This window comes from Brachyhypopomus gauderio, chromosome 18 (genome assembly GCF_052324685.1).
Source record: "Brachyhypopomus gauderio isolate BG-103 chromosome 18, BGAUD_0.2, whole genome shotgun sequence".
NCBI lineage: Eukaryota > Metazoa > Chordata > Actinopteri > Gymnotiformes > Hypopomidae > Brachyhypopomus > Brachyhypopomus gauderio.
Window position 1 is genome coordinate 20593940 of NC_135228.1, and position 12456 is coordinate 20606395.

Genomic DNA, 12456 nt, shown 5'->3' on the forward strand with positions numbered 1-12456 from the left:
TGAGTGGTCCCTGACCTGAGTGTGTGTGTGTGTGTGTGTGTGTGTGTGTGTGTGTGTGTGTGTGTGTGTGTGTGTGTGTGTGTGTGTGTGAGGGGGGGGGTCTCACGTTGTTCCTGGGAGCATGGGCTTGGACAGGGTCCTCTGCAGCCAGTGCAATGCTGCTCATGGTGATGACCATAAGAATGCACATTTCAAAATAGCGCAGGTTCACCACATAGTGACACAGCCTTCGTACACTACAGACACACACGCACACGCGCACACGCACACGCACACACACACACACACACACACACACAAGAATAAGAGCAAGACACAGTAACAACAGCCTCTTGCTATTAACAAGTCAGTAAGCGAGATGCGGTGAAGCACTAGTGTGTCTCGAAGACACAGCTGTTCAATTCTGGTTCCAATTTCAGTTTTCCTTTCACCTTCACACTTGAATCCACACAATAAAGGGCTCGATAATTAGACGATTTGAATCAGGAGGTGCAGGAGCAGGTTTAGTGTTGTGGTTTAGCACGGTTTAGTGTTGCTGGACCCTGCCAAGACCCCAGCTTGACATCTCAACCATAAGTTGTCGTGTGTGTCACAGGCGATTTCTTTCATGCTTGGGGAGAGGAGTTTGCTTTGTGAGGACAGATTTAGGCCACTTGTGTTACTCACGGGTTGGACTGGCCAAAGACAAACATGGAGCTGTAGGGCAGGATTTGTTTGGGCGCGTTCTGGTTTAGCACATCCAGATCTTTCTTCTCGTCATTCAGGAGCAGGCTGTCCCCATCTGCGTTGGCTACTGCCAAGACCACATGCAAATTATAGTCAGAATGTAGAAACTGAGCACAAACACAACGTGGGTATTTAGGAGAGAAAAAAAAAAACTAGATCTAGATCTAACACGGCAGATCTAGAAGACAGCTGTTATTTCTTTAGGCGATGTAAAATTAGCCTACACACGACGTGGTTTTCTTATTTACATGCTGTGATCCTGTGGTTAAAAGAAAGGTCTAAAGACACTGGACTACTGACTGGGTACGATGGTGGAGTCTCCTGGTGGGGCGGAGATGGTGACGGGGATGCTGGAGCCGGCCCTGGTGCTGTTCTTCAGGTTGTCCGAATCCTCCTGCCTCTCCACAGCCGGTGGGTTGCTGGGGGACTGAACAGGGCTGCTGCCCAAGGCCTTGCCATCTGCATTAGCCACCCTGTCCATGAAAAATGGCCCAATGCTAAAGGAACTGGAGAGGCTAATCGTACTGGGAACAATACCAGATACACAAGTGCACAGAGTTGATATACACTAAAAGATGATGATGACCAACTGCCACTAAAGGATGATGAAGACCAAATGCCTCTTCATTGTCCTTCACTGTGTGGTGACCCAAGAAGAAATTACTATGACACAGAATATTTATTTAGAATTATGCGGCAATGGTAACCAATTTAGTTTTAAAATATGTTAATTTATGGAAAGTGAGATGAGGTAAAATGGGACTTACAGATTCAGAGGTATTGAGAAATTAGTGACCTCCAAATCCCTCAAGTGACCAATCAGGTTTTCCACACAGCTGTGCAATAGGTGCATGTTAATGAAGGTGCCCTAGGAACTGAGACTAGCTGGTGCCTGACCTGTGACGTAGGGCTCCTTCTCCGTTCTCCCTGAACTCCTCCGTGTCCAGTGTGGACTGGGCTTTCACACGGGACCTGTGCCTCCTCCTCTCCTCGGCGTTTCCCTCGGCCTCCCTCAGCCCCCGTGGCCTGGGTTCTCCTTTGGCTCCGTTGCCGTTTGTGTCTCTGGCTCTGTGGGAGTGATGGTGCCGGTGCTCCCTGTCCTCCGAGCCCTCCTCCGGGGAGCGGGCCGTGCGGTGGTGTTCGCGGCCTCGCCCGTGGTGTCGCCGGTGCCGGCCCTCGCCCGCTTCCCCGTTCTCCCCCCTGCACCGGTGGTGTTTCCGCAGGTGTTCCTCCACCACGCCCCCATTCCCGCCCCCCGCGAAATCCTCCGCGGGCCGGGGTCCGTCGTCCTGGCCAGCGGTACCATCGCTGTCGCGCTGCTCGACCAGCAGGGGCCGGTCGTGGTGGGCCTTCATGTCGGGCCGCAGGTGCAGGGCGGAGGAAACGCGCAGGCGCTCCTCGGGCTCCAGCTCACTGTAGAGCGCCTCGCTGCTACCACGCAGGTTGTGGCGACGTAGCTGCGTGGTGCGCTGCTCCCACACAGACATCTTCTGTAGAGACCGCTGCTGCTCCCTGCTGGAGGAAGGTGGGATAAAAACGAAGAGCGGTCAGGAAGGACGGTCCACAGAACGACAGCAGCGAAGGAGACGGCGCTCGTGTCTACGCGAAGACCGTGTTACGCCAACGATTCTAACGTACCGCATCACCACAGTAACAATGACGGCACCAGGAGACCGTAATACAGCAATAAATGAGCATAATGAGCTTGGGTGATATTCATGTGGTTAAAAAATGAAAATGGTTAATGCCGTCAGCCTAAAAGAAGACAAAAAGCCAATTCTTATGTCTCCATCATGCAAATTTGAAGCATTTTTTTCTGCCCCTGTAAGTCTTGTTGCTGACCAAAGCTGCCAGGTGTGGCCAGGAGCTGCAACCTCACAGAAGGTCTCCAGAAGTGCTGATGGTGTGCTAGAGGATTGTGAACAACGCATGCCCCACTGCTGCTCTGCTGGGCTGTAATCGCCATCAGCCCTCCGTGAGATCTGCTGTCTGAAAAGGTGCTCTCTGTCACACCCACAGGATTCACGTATCACTTAATTGCTGCCCCAGAGGCAAGCCCAAAAAAAAAACCCCCTTGGTAACAGTCGTGATGTAGGTAAGGCAGGTTCTGATGTACCGAGGGTGAGTTCCAGGCCATGATGATGGGTACAGGGAGGCAAAGTCTGCACTTTTCTTTATAAATACTGAACTGTACACAAACCAACATGGTATTCTGCAGGAAAATGGAAGGACCCCCCATTTTCATGCTTTAGCCTACAGAACTGAGGTAATGACGCAGAATAATATCTTGTCATTAATTCAGGACATGAGATGTTCTCGTAGCTAATCAAAGGTAAATGTGGTATGTAAGAGGAAATGGGAGAGTGTTCAGGTACATGTGCTCTACAGTGACCTGCATAATACCTATGTGGCAACTATACCTCACAACGCAGGCGGGGTTGAAGACAAAACTCCTGTGAGCAGCACCAAAAATCACACAGCAAAGAACATCAGACATGTTAAAGACAGGACACACATGGCAACCATACACAGACTGAAGAGGACTGAAAAGACAGGGAGTGAAAGCCAAATAAACAAAAATTAACATAATAGAAGCAAAAAGTGGTGAGACCAGAGAGGTGAGACCAGAGAAGTGAGACCAAAGAGGTGAGACCAGAGAAGTGAGACCAGAGAGTTAAGACCAGAGAAGTGAGACCAGAAAAATGAGACCATAGAAGTGAGACCAGAGAAGTGAGACCAGAGAGTTAAGACCAGAGAAGTGAGACCAGAGAGCTGAGCCCAGAGAAGTGAGATCAAAGAGGTGAGATCAGAGAAGTGAGACCAGAGAGGTGAGATCAGAGAAGTGAGACCAGAGAGGTGAGACCAGAGAAGTGAGACCAGAGAGGTGAGACCAGAGAGCTGAGCCCAGAGAAGTGAGATCAGAGAGGTGAGATCAAAGTGGTGAGACCAGAGAAGTGAGACCAGAGAGGTGAGACCAGAGAAGTGTGATCAGAGAAGTGAGACCAGAGAAGTGAGACCAGAGAAGTGAGACCAGAGAGCTGAGGCCAGAGAGCTGAGACCAGAGAAGTGAGATCAGATAGGTGAAACCAGAGAAGTGAGATAAAAGAGGTGAGAGAGAGGTGAGACCAGAGAGGTGAGACCAGAGAGTTAAGACCAGAAAAGTGAGATCAGAGAAGTGAGATCAGAGAGGTGAGACCATAGCATGTTGTCCAACTGAAGGAAAGACAAACACAGACAGTGCAGACAGTAATCAAAAACGAGAGAAAACACTTATATAACACATATTAAGGAATACTTACATTAACACATTATGGCCCTGAAGATTTGTGCATGCGTGTGCAAGCCTAATAACACCGAGGTAATCTATTGAGTAACAGGTCTATGGCATTTCAGCTAAAAGCAGGTCTTTAGACTGCTTCGAGTTCTGTAAGTCAGTGTTTGTGGTGACAAGGGCAAGGTCAGTGAAGACAGGGCCATTTAACACTCCTGAGGTGATCTAAGCTTGAAGGTATTTCTTGAGAATGGAGATTGCATGGGTAAATCAGGAAGACCGGAGGGTAGGAGCTAATCTCGTTAATCTGGTGTGTGTTTTGTGACTGCTGCCATTGTGACATAAACAAGAACAGCACAAACCGCACCAGGAACACACACGTCAGGGCTGTGTTGTGTTGTTCCATGCCGTCAGCGAGAAGCCAAAATGATGATACATAGAAATTTCTGCAAAACTATTTTGAATTTATTCATTTCCTTTTTCTCTGTTCTGAGCTTTGCCACCTTCTCTTCTTTGGTGGTTATTTTGTTTTATCCACAGAGCAAACCATAGTGCTTTATTTTATTGTTGGAGTCCTGTAGGAGTCCTGTAGGAGTCCTGTAGTTTTCTTTTTAAATCATCTACTAATCTTATTGAACTGTCCATGAAAATGAACAGTATTTATTTGGGATCTTGGTAAATTATGGCCAGTAACTCATAGTAAGCTACAGAACGTTTGACACAATATCAACTGTACAACTACACACACACACACGCACGCACGCACGCACGCACGCACGCACGCACGCACACACACACACACACACACACACACACACACACACACACACACACACACACACACACACACACACACACACACACACACACACACACACACACACGTGTCATTGAAGCCTTAAAGCAGAAAACACAAGCTGCTCTGTGTAGCTTAGCCTTCATTCATATTGGAACTGTTACTCACTTGTAGGGAAAACAAAGGTCAGCTATTTCTAAGAGCCGTCATACACATAATTCATCGTGCCAGGAGACACTTCGAAATGTTCTACATCAGTGTAGTGACATAATACAGACGATCAGAGAAGACATGGTTTCTGTATCAGCACAGCGACACCAAAGAGCTGATCAGACAGGGATCGTGTGCTTTCTGCATTTGGCAAAAAATCACTTTCTCAACATTACACATTCACTGAAGTCACTGTAACAGCATCATTATTAGCTGAACGTCTCAGCCTGTGTTAGAGGGAAATGTAAGTCAGTGCAAAAGCAGTGGCTAGATTTAATGTGTTTAAAGAGCATGGCAGGGATGCCACGGATTATAAGCAGAGAGGAGGAAAGGAGAGAGAGAGGAGAGGAGAGAGAGAGGAGAGAGAGGAGAGGAGAGGAGAGGAGCAGTGACTAATTTAATACACTTAAGAGAACTGCAGAGATGAGATGGGTTATGAGAAGAGGAGAAATGAGAGAAGATGAGAGGAGGAGAGGAGAGGAGAGGAGAATACTGGAAGTGGGAGCCAAACTCACGGTGCGTGTGTGCTGCAGACGGAGGAACTGCGAGACAGCACATCTCGATTTTGCTTTACAAAACTGCACATGCAAAACAAAACAAAACAACACAGAATGAGACAAAAAACAAACCCAAAAGAACAAAAAAGAGCGGCTGGGTAGAGACGGCTGTCGGAGGGACGTCCCCTGACCAACGTCCATCTCCTTGTCTGTCCACCTGTCCCCTACACATCTCACCACAGAAAACACACAGATTGGTAACACTTCAGTTAAAGGAATACACTGTGCAAAAATAGCTGCAATACATATCTGCAATCGACATGTATCTCTAAAATACAATATATCTCCAAAATATCAGCAATACATATTTTTATGCAAAATATCCATGCACTCATAATTACCAGTATATCAACTACATGATTTAAAAAAATCAAGATTTTCCAGTATATTTAATTATTGTATTTAAATCCTCCACTACAGTGTTACCAAAAACATCACACTAATTAGATCAAAGATAACACAATAAAAAATAAACACCACTTTTACATTCAATGACAAACAAAAGAAAAAGTAAAGCACCAAAGTGAAATAACCATGGACAGTATGGTGCCTTATAATAATGATCTATTTGTAGTTATTATTCACTCAGTATTGCACTTTGTCTTTACAGGGAGCAAATCTGTTGATATTTATAATTTATTTCTACTGTACACAGAAGAATACAAAACACAAGGGAATTAAAACACAAACAGTAACAAAACAGAAATCAACAAACCATACAAACAATAACTTAGACAATCTTTATTGTCATTCATTGTACACGGGTGTACGCAGAACGAAATTTCGTTGCAACATAAGGTTGTGAGGAAACGTTAAAATCTTTGGAATTATCTTGTTTTCGCACAGTTTTATCCAAGGCATAATAATAAATTACATAATTTATAAATAAATAATAATTCTACATATATAATGGGTATATACAGTATATAGTATTCAATAAACAACATATCAACATATATAAGTATTGTTTGTTTTTTTTATGCACAGATTGCACAGCAATTTCCTTCAGGATCAATAAAGAGGTACCTTCACCTTTCTTCTCTTAAATTTAGTCTAAATTGTTGATCTTTTGTTTGGGCTAATTTTATGTGGCATGACTTCCTTTCAGTTTGGACAGACACCCTGATTTTCTGCAGGCAAGTTTTTGCTGGAAACTGGGAATTCACTGATTGCTCAACAATTACGAACTGGCCTGGTGTATCAAAGAGGTCCCACACCACTGGATCGCCATGGGCTCCACGGTGGTTCTGAGGTGGAAAGAGCTTTTAGTGAGCAGTGTTTGGTGTTCTCCACTGACAGAACTACATACAAAGCACACAGTTACCATCACACATGAGGGAGGCCCAGGAATCTGTTTAACTTAACAAGTCAGTAAGCGATTGGCTAATCGCAGCGTTATGGTAGCCAATCAGAGCCAGTGTTTTTACACGTGTGCCGAAGCACACCAGTGACACACGACACAAACGGAGAAGAGGCAGAAATGGCGAGTCAGGAGCAAGCCAAAGAAAAATTTGCATTTTCAAGGTGCCAATATAAACATTATTTAAGAAAACACTTGAAGTTCCTGAATGTCTACCAGACTGGGTATTTGATTTATTTAATTAAGAACAGAGGTTTTATTGTTAAGTTTACTTCTGTTGTGAACAAACCAGTTGTCTCAGGTTGAGATAATTTAATTTAATAGATGTAAATGCACTTTATATAGTGTAACTGTTTATTTTATTTTTATTTTAAATTTTTTTTTACAAAGATTTGGGATTTTAAAGGATTTTATCCTGCACTGGTCTGTTGATGTGCAATAAATATCAAAAGTTAAACACCTTTCTGATCTACTCATTTCAACTGACTGTGAAAACTGCTTTTTCAAAAAATCCTTATTCATTTGCATATAATTTTTTTTTTAACTGTAATGCAAATAGTTACTTTCCCTGGTAAGGAGTTACTTTTATTATAGAGCAGTAGCGAACCGTGACCATTAAACCTGGGCCCGCTCCCATGCCCCCCGAAAAAAAAATTGTTTCCTTTCCTAATTAACTGCAATAAAAAAAAAATAAAAAAACTGAGACGACAGTACAGCTTTAGAAACGCAATAAACAATAACATCTGTACAAGATAACTTCTTAAGCAAAATAAGGTTCCAACAAAATAAGGTCCACAGCTCCGTCTTCCTTGGGAGCGGGATATGTAAACAACGCGCACGAGGGCATCAAAGGAACGAATCGAAACTAGCTAGTGGTGGTACGCTAACGAAAGCTAGCGTCGCCACAGCAGGCGGAAATGATCATACAGTTAAGCCCGCCCACTAAGAGGGAAGATATGATTGGTCAATTTTACTGTAATTTGAAACTGGTATTGCGCTGAATTATAACTGCCTGGTAAACGAACAGCGGGCATCACAGTCCTGATAGGAGGAGACACAGGCTCACAGGCTTCCACTTAACCCCTTACCTTCCAACACAGATTGAATAGACACGGTTGAATAATTTAGTTGCTTATATTTTTGTAATTGTTTAGATGCTGATTGTCAAACTGTAAGTAGATTTAAAAATTAGAAAAATATTATATTATATATATTTATGTTTTAAGAATATTTTAGGCCCTCCGAGAGGGCGTAGAGGGCCCTGACGGTTCCCCACTGTTATAGAGTAATTCAGTTACTAACTCAGTTACTTTTTTGAACAAGTAGTGAGTAACTATAACTAATTACTTTTTTAAAGTAACGTTCCCAACATTGCTGACATGGCAGTGGTGGAGCTGGAACTCACAACATTCTGCCTGGCCACTTGAGAACCTTAACCCCTGAGGTGCCACTGACCCGCCTACTGCCCCGCCTACAGCCCCGCCTACTGGTGCTATTTGCATAGTATGTATCATTGTATCATTGACCCTCTCATATAAATCCAACACACCTGCACACACCTGCACAGGTAAAATTGCTGTGTAGCATTCCATGCTTACAGAGGATGAAGATATAAACTAGATTTATAATTCCATGATCATTTCTATGGTATTATATGATTATTGTGTGTTATTCCAAAATGGTTCTTCACTATTGTAGTTATTGTCTTCATTTCACTGCAGGCATAGCAACAACTGCAGTTACATCATTAACATAATGTTCATTCAAATGCCTTGAGGCTGGACATGACAAAAAGTACATTTAAATAAACTTAAAATATTTATTGTAAAATACATTAAATTCACATTTTTAAAGTAATTGAGCTGTTTTCGACTTTTCAACTTTCTAATTTATTGCCATTTCATATTTGTTTTTAATGCTTCATTTCCTGATGACCTCCTCACCACTCTAATATGATGAATCCCTGGCGTCCACTGGCTAATCGTTTGCTCATAATTGCTTTTACCTGAGTCCAGCAGTATCCTCCTGTTGAACACATACTGACTTAAAAACCATTCAGCAATGTAGTGCAGAACATGTAAACGTTAATTTGGCAGCCAAAATAGACTTAAATAATCTGGCTCCTTGGGGCATTTTGACTTGAAACACTGAATGCCTACAATTGCCACATTAGACCTGCTTCAAACTGTCCCAGTACATGGGCTACATCTATTTACTGTGTACGGTGTTCAGTACTTGGGCTACATCTATTTACTGTGTACGGTGTTCAGTACTTGGGCTACATCTATTTACTGTGTACGGTGTTCAGTACTTGGGCTACATCTATTTACTGTGTACGGTGTTCAGTACATGGGCTACATCTATTTACTGTGTACGGTGTTCAGTACTTGGGCTACATCTATTTACTGTGTACGGTGTTCAGTACTTGGGCTACATCTATTTACTGTGTACGGTGTTCAGTACTTGGGCTACATCTATTTACTGTGTACGGTGTTCAGTACTTGGGCTACATCTATTTACTGTGTACGGTGTTCAGTATTTGGGCTACATCTATTTACTGTGTACGGTGTTCAGTACTTGGGCTACATCTATTTACACTGCACAGTGTTCAGTACATGGGCTACATCTATTTACAGTGTACAGTGTTCAGTACTTGGGCTACATCTATTTACAATGTACAGTGTTCAGTACATGGGCTACATCTATTTACAGTGTATAGTGTTCAGTACATGGGCTACATCCATTTCTTGAATATGCTATTAGCTGGCTAGCTGATTTAGCTGCCAGAGTAAGTTTCCTCAGTGTCTCATGAATCCTGCAAATACAAGGCTACTGTTGTGGGCTGTAAACACGTATGAACCTTTAGTAACAACATGAAGGCATATTCTTTATGAATATGAATACATATTACAAATTAACATTTAAGGAATTATTAGTGCCAAAATCCAGATAATTCCAAAGCATTCACAAACCTCAACTCTTAACAGTAGACTTGTACTGTCAAGTTTGTTTACCAATTATTAATGTTGTTTACAATCATAAAACTGATGAAAAGCAATGTCACAAACTCACAGTCAGTCACAAAATGATTAAGAGAACAAGGAGAAAGTTTGAGTGATTCAGTAATGGTTCACGGTCAGCACAACAAACCAAAGTACACGGAAGTAGGGAAACCGGGAAATGTACTGGGAAACACACACACACACACACACACACACACACACACACACACACACACACACACACACACACACACACACACACACACACACATATATGCTCACTCACCAGCACAAAAAGCTTTGCGTATCGACAACATCTACACACACTTCAGACTGAGACAGAGGCAGGCGTGTAAAAGAGGAGGGGCCTACCATGAGAGTAAAAGGGGAGGGGCCTCCCATGAGAGTAAAAGAGGAGGGGCCTCCCATGAGAGTAAAAGAGGAGGGGCCTCCCATGAAAGTAAAAGAGGAGGGGCCTCCTATGACAGTAAAAGAGGAGGGGCCTCCCATGGCGTCAGGGTGGGGTTCGTACTTACGCGGCGATGGACATGTTGGCTGCAGACATGGGGCTGACCTCCTTCACCTCCATGGCCTTCTGCAGGGCCAGGCACTTCTTGGCTGCTTCCTCCTGCTGCTCCTCGTCCTGGAGGACACAGGGGACGGGGTTGTGGATGAGAGCGTGAAGCGTATGCTAGGATGAGGCTTCAGGAGCAGGAGCAACGCCTTACACACCATGATGATCAACGCACGATAGTTAGCCTGGCCAAGATCACTCACTGTCTCTCCAAATATGTGGATAAGAGCAAACTAAAAAGAGAGAGAGTATGATTGATCAACCCACCTTCGTCAGCTCCTGTGCGTTGGCAAGATTATCGACAGCGATAGCCAAGAATACATTGAGAAGAGTGTCTGGTTCAGCTCCAGTCAAAGAAGAATCTGCATTGACAGTGAATCTGCGTTTGATTAGATTAGGTTAGATCTCTGAATCAGACAGAAGAGAGCTGTCGTGGTCCTGGGGATGAGGATACTGTTTCTGTATCGACAGTGCATTCGATTAGATTAGATCTCTGAATCAGACGGGACAGAGCCTTCCTGGTCCCAGGAATGAGGATACAGTTTCCGAAGAGCGTGAGCACAATGAAGTAGATGGAGGAGAACATGCCACGTTTCACACCCCCCTGAGACTCGATCCCATGATACATCACAGCATTCCAGTCCTCACCTGTCAAAATCTGCACACACACACACACACACACACACACACACACACACACACACACACACACACACACACACACACACACACACACAGTTCAGCACATATTCTGTTAAATGCATTATTCATTTTAAATGCCTTGTTAAGGTTCACAGAGCGGGGTGATGATACCTGGAAGACTGTCATTATGGCTGCAGGAAAGTTGTCAAAGTTTGTTGTGGGTGTTTCTTTATCAAAGTTAAACCTATATTGAAAAAGAAAACAAGTCTCACATTTGCTGAGAATAACATCCTCATCCTATGTGAACAGCAACAACACTTCATATTCATTGTATAAACATGCTTGTACCTTTACATGAATAAAATTATATAGAAGCACAGATGCTGCAAAGTGCAAAAAACTTTATAAAATTATATATATATATATATATATATATATATATATATATATATATATATATATATATATATATTTGCTCTCGCTCTCTTCTCTATTTCTGGGTTTCCACAAAAGTGTTTACAAATACTCCACTAATCCAGTCCACTCACAAGATACTGACTCCAGAGACACCGTGAGAAGCTTTACTTAGTCCCAGCTAACACAGACAGGTGAGATGATGCACAAAGACCTTTTTCTGCTACAGGCTCTGCAGCACGACCCAAACTGCAAGTAACGAGCGGTGGCTGAGTTATGAGTGCAACACATCCCCCCCGTCACGCTGCCGGGACTCGCTTGGAACAGCCCACGTCCTGAACAGCAGAGGGGGATTCCAGCAAACCAACCTCTGCCCATCCCAAATACTCGTCCCAAGGTAAAAATGTCTTCTTGTTAACTCTGTGCATTTACACACAGTTTACAAGAGATCTGCTCCAAACCCCCCCATGCCGTACCAGCTCCGTGGTTTTGGGTGGGTTTGGTAGAAGAGGAGTGGGTCACGGTGACAGACGTGGAGAGAGAGAGAAAAGGGAGAGACGTGGAGAGTCTGAGTCACAGCTTTATTTATCCAGACAGTGTGGCGCCCTTCATTAAAGCAGGCAGGCACATTGTGTAATCAGCTCGGTAAGTCCTGGAGCGAGGAAATCGAAATCCCTGCTGCCATGCAGTGTCTCTTCTCCCTCACAGATGTTTGCGGAAGGACATTGGTGGGATTAGGCGGGAGAGGGGGGTTATGGGTAGAGGATATGCTATGGATGATTGGGAATGGCTTCCGAAAGAAACAAATACGTAAGGCACAATAACAGAGGGAAGCCAGGGAAACGGCGAGTTCAACTGAAAAAGCCACAAGATGACACGCTGTCTAACAAAAAGTCAGAATGGC

The 12456-nt window shown here is 43.8% G+C and overlaps 1 protein-coding gene across 1 annotated transcript in view; it reads right to left on the minus strand.

The window, feature by feature from the left end:
• Positions 1–12456, minus strand: part of cacna1bb (calcium channel, voltage-dependent, N type, alpha 1B subunit, b) — a 131559-nt gene that overhangs the window by 34727 nt on the left and 84376 nt on the right. The window contains exons 17-25 of the mRNA XM_076980781.1: positions 11310–11382; positions 11037–11154; positions 10764–10831; positions 10459–10565; positions 5519–5581; positions 1624–2241; positions 1027–1199; positions 667–793; positions 107–236 (exon numbers count right to left, since the gene is read on the minus strand). Of these exons, the coding sequence (XP_076836896.1) occupies positions 107–236; positions 667–793; positions 1027–1199; positions 1624–2241; positions 5519–5581; positions 10459–10565; positions 10764–10831; positions 11037–11154; positions 11310–11382 (1477 nt within the window). The remainder of the gene's footprint in view (positions 1–106; positions 237–666; positions 794–1026; positions 1200–1623; positions 2242–5518; positions 5582–10458; positions 10566–10763; positions 10832–11036; positions 11155–11309; positions 11383–12456) is intronic.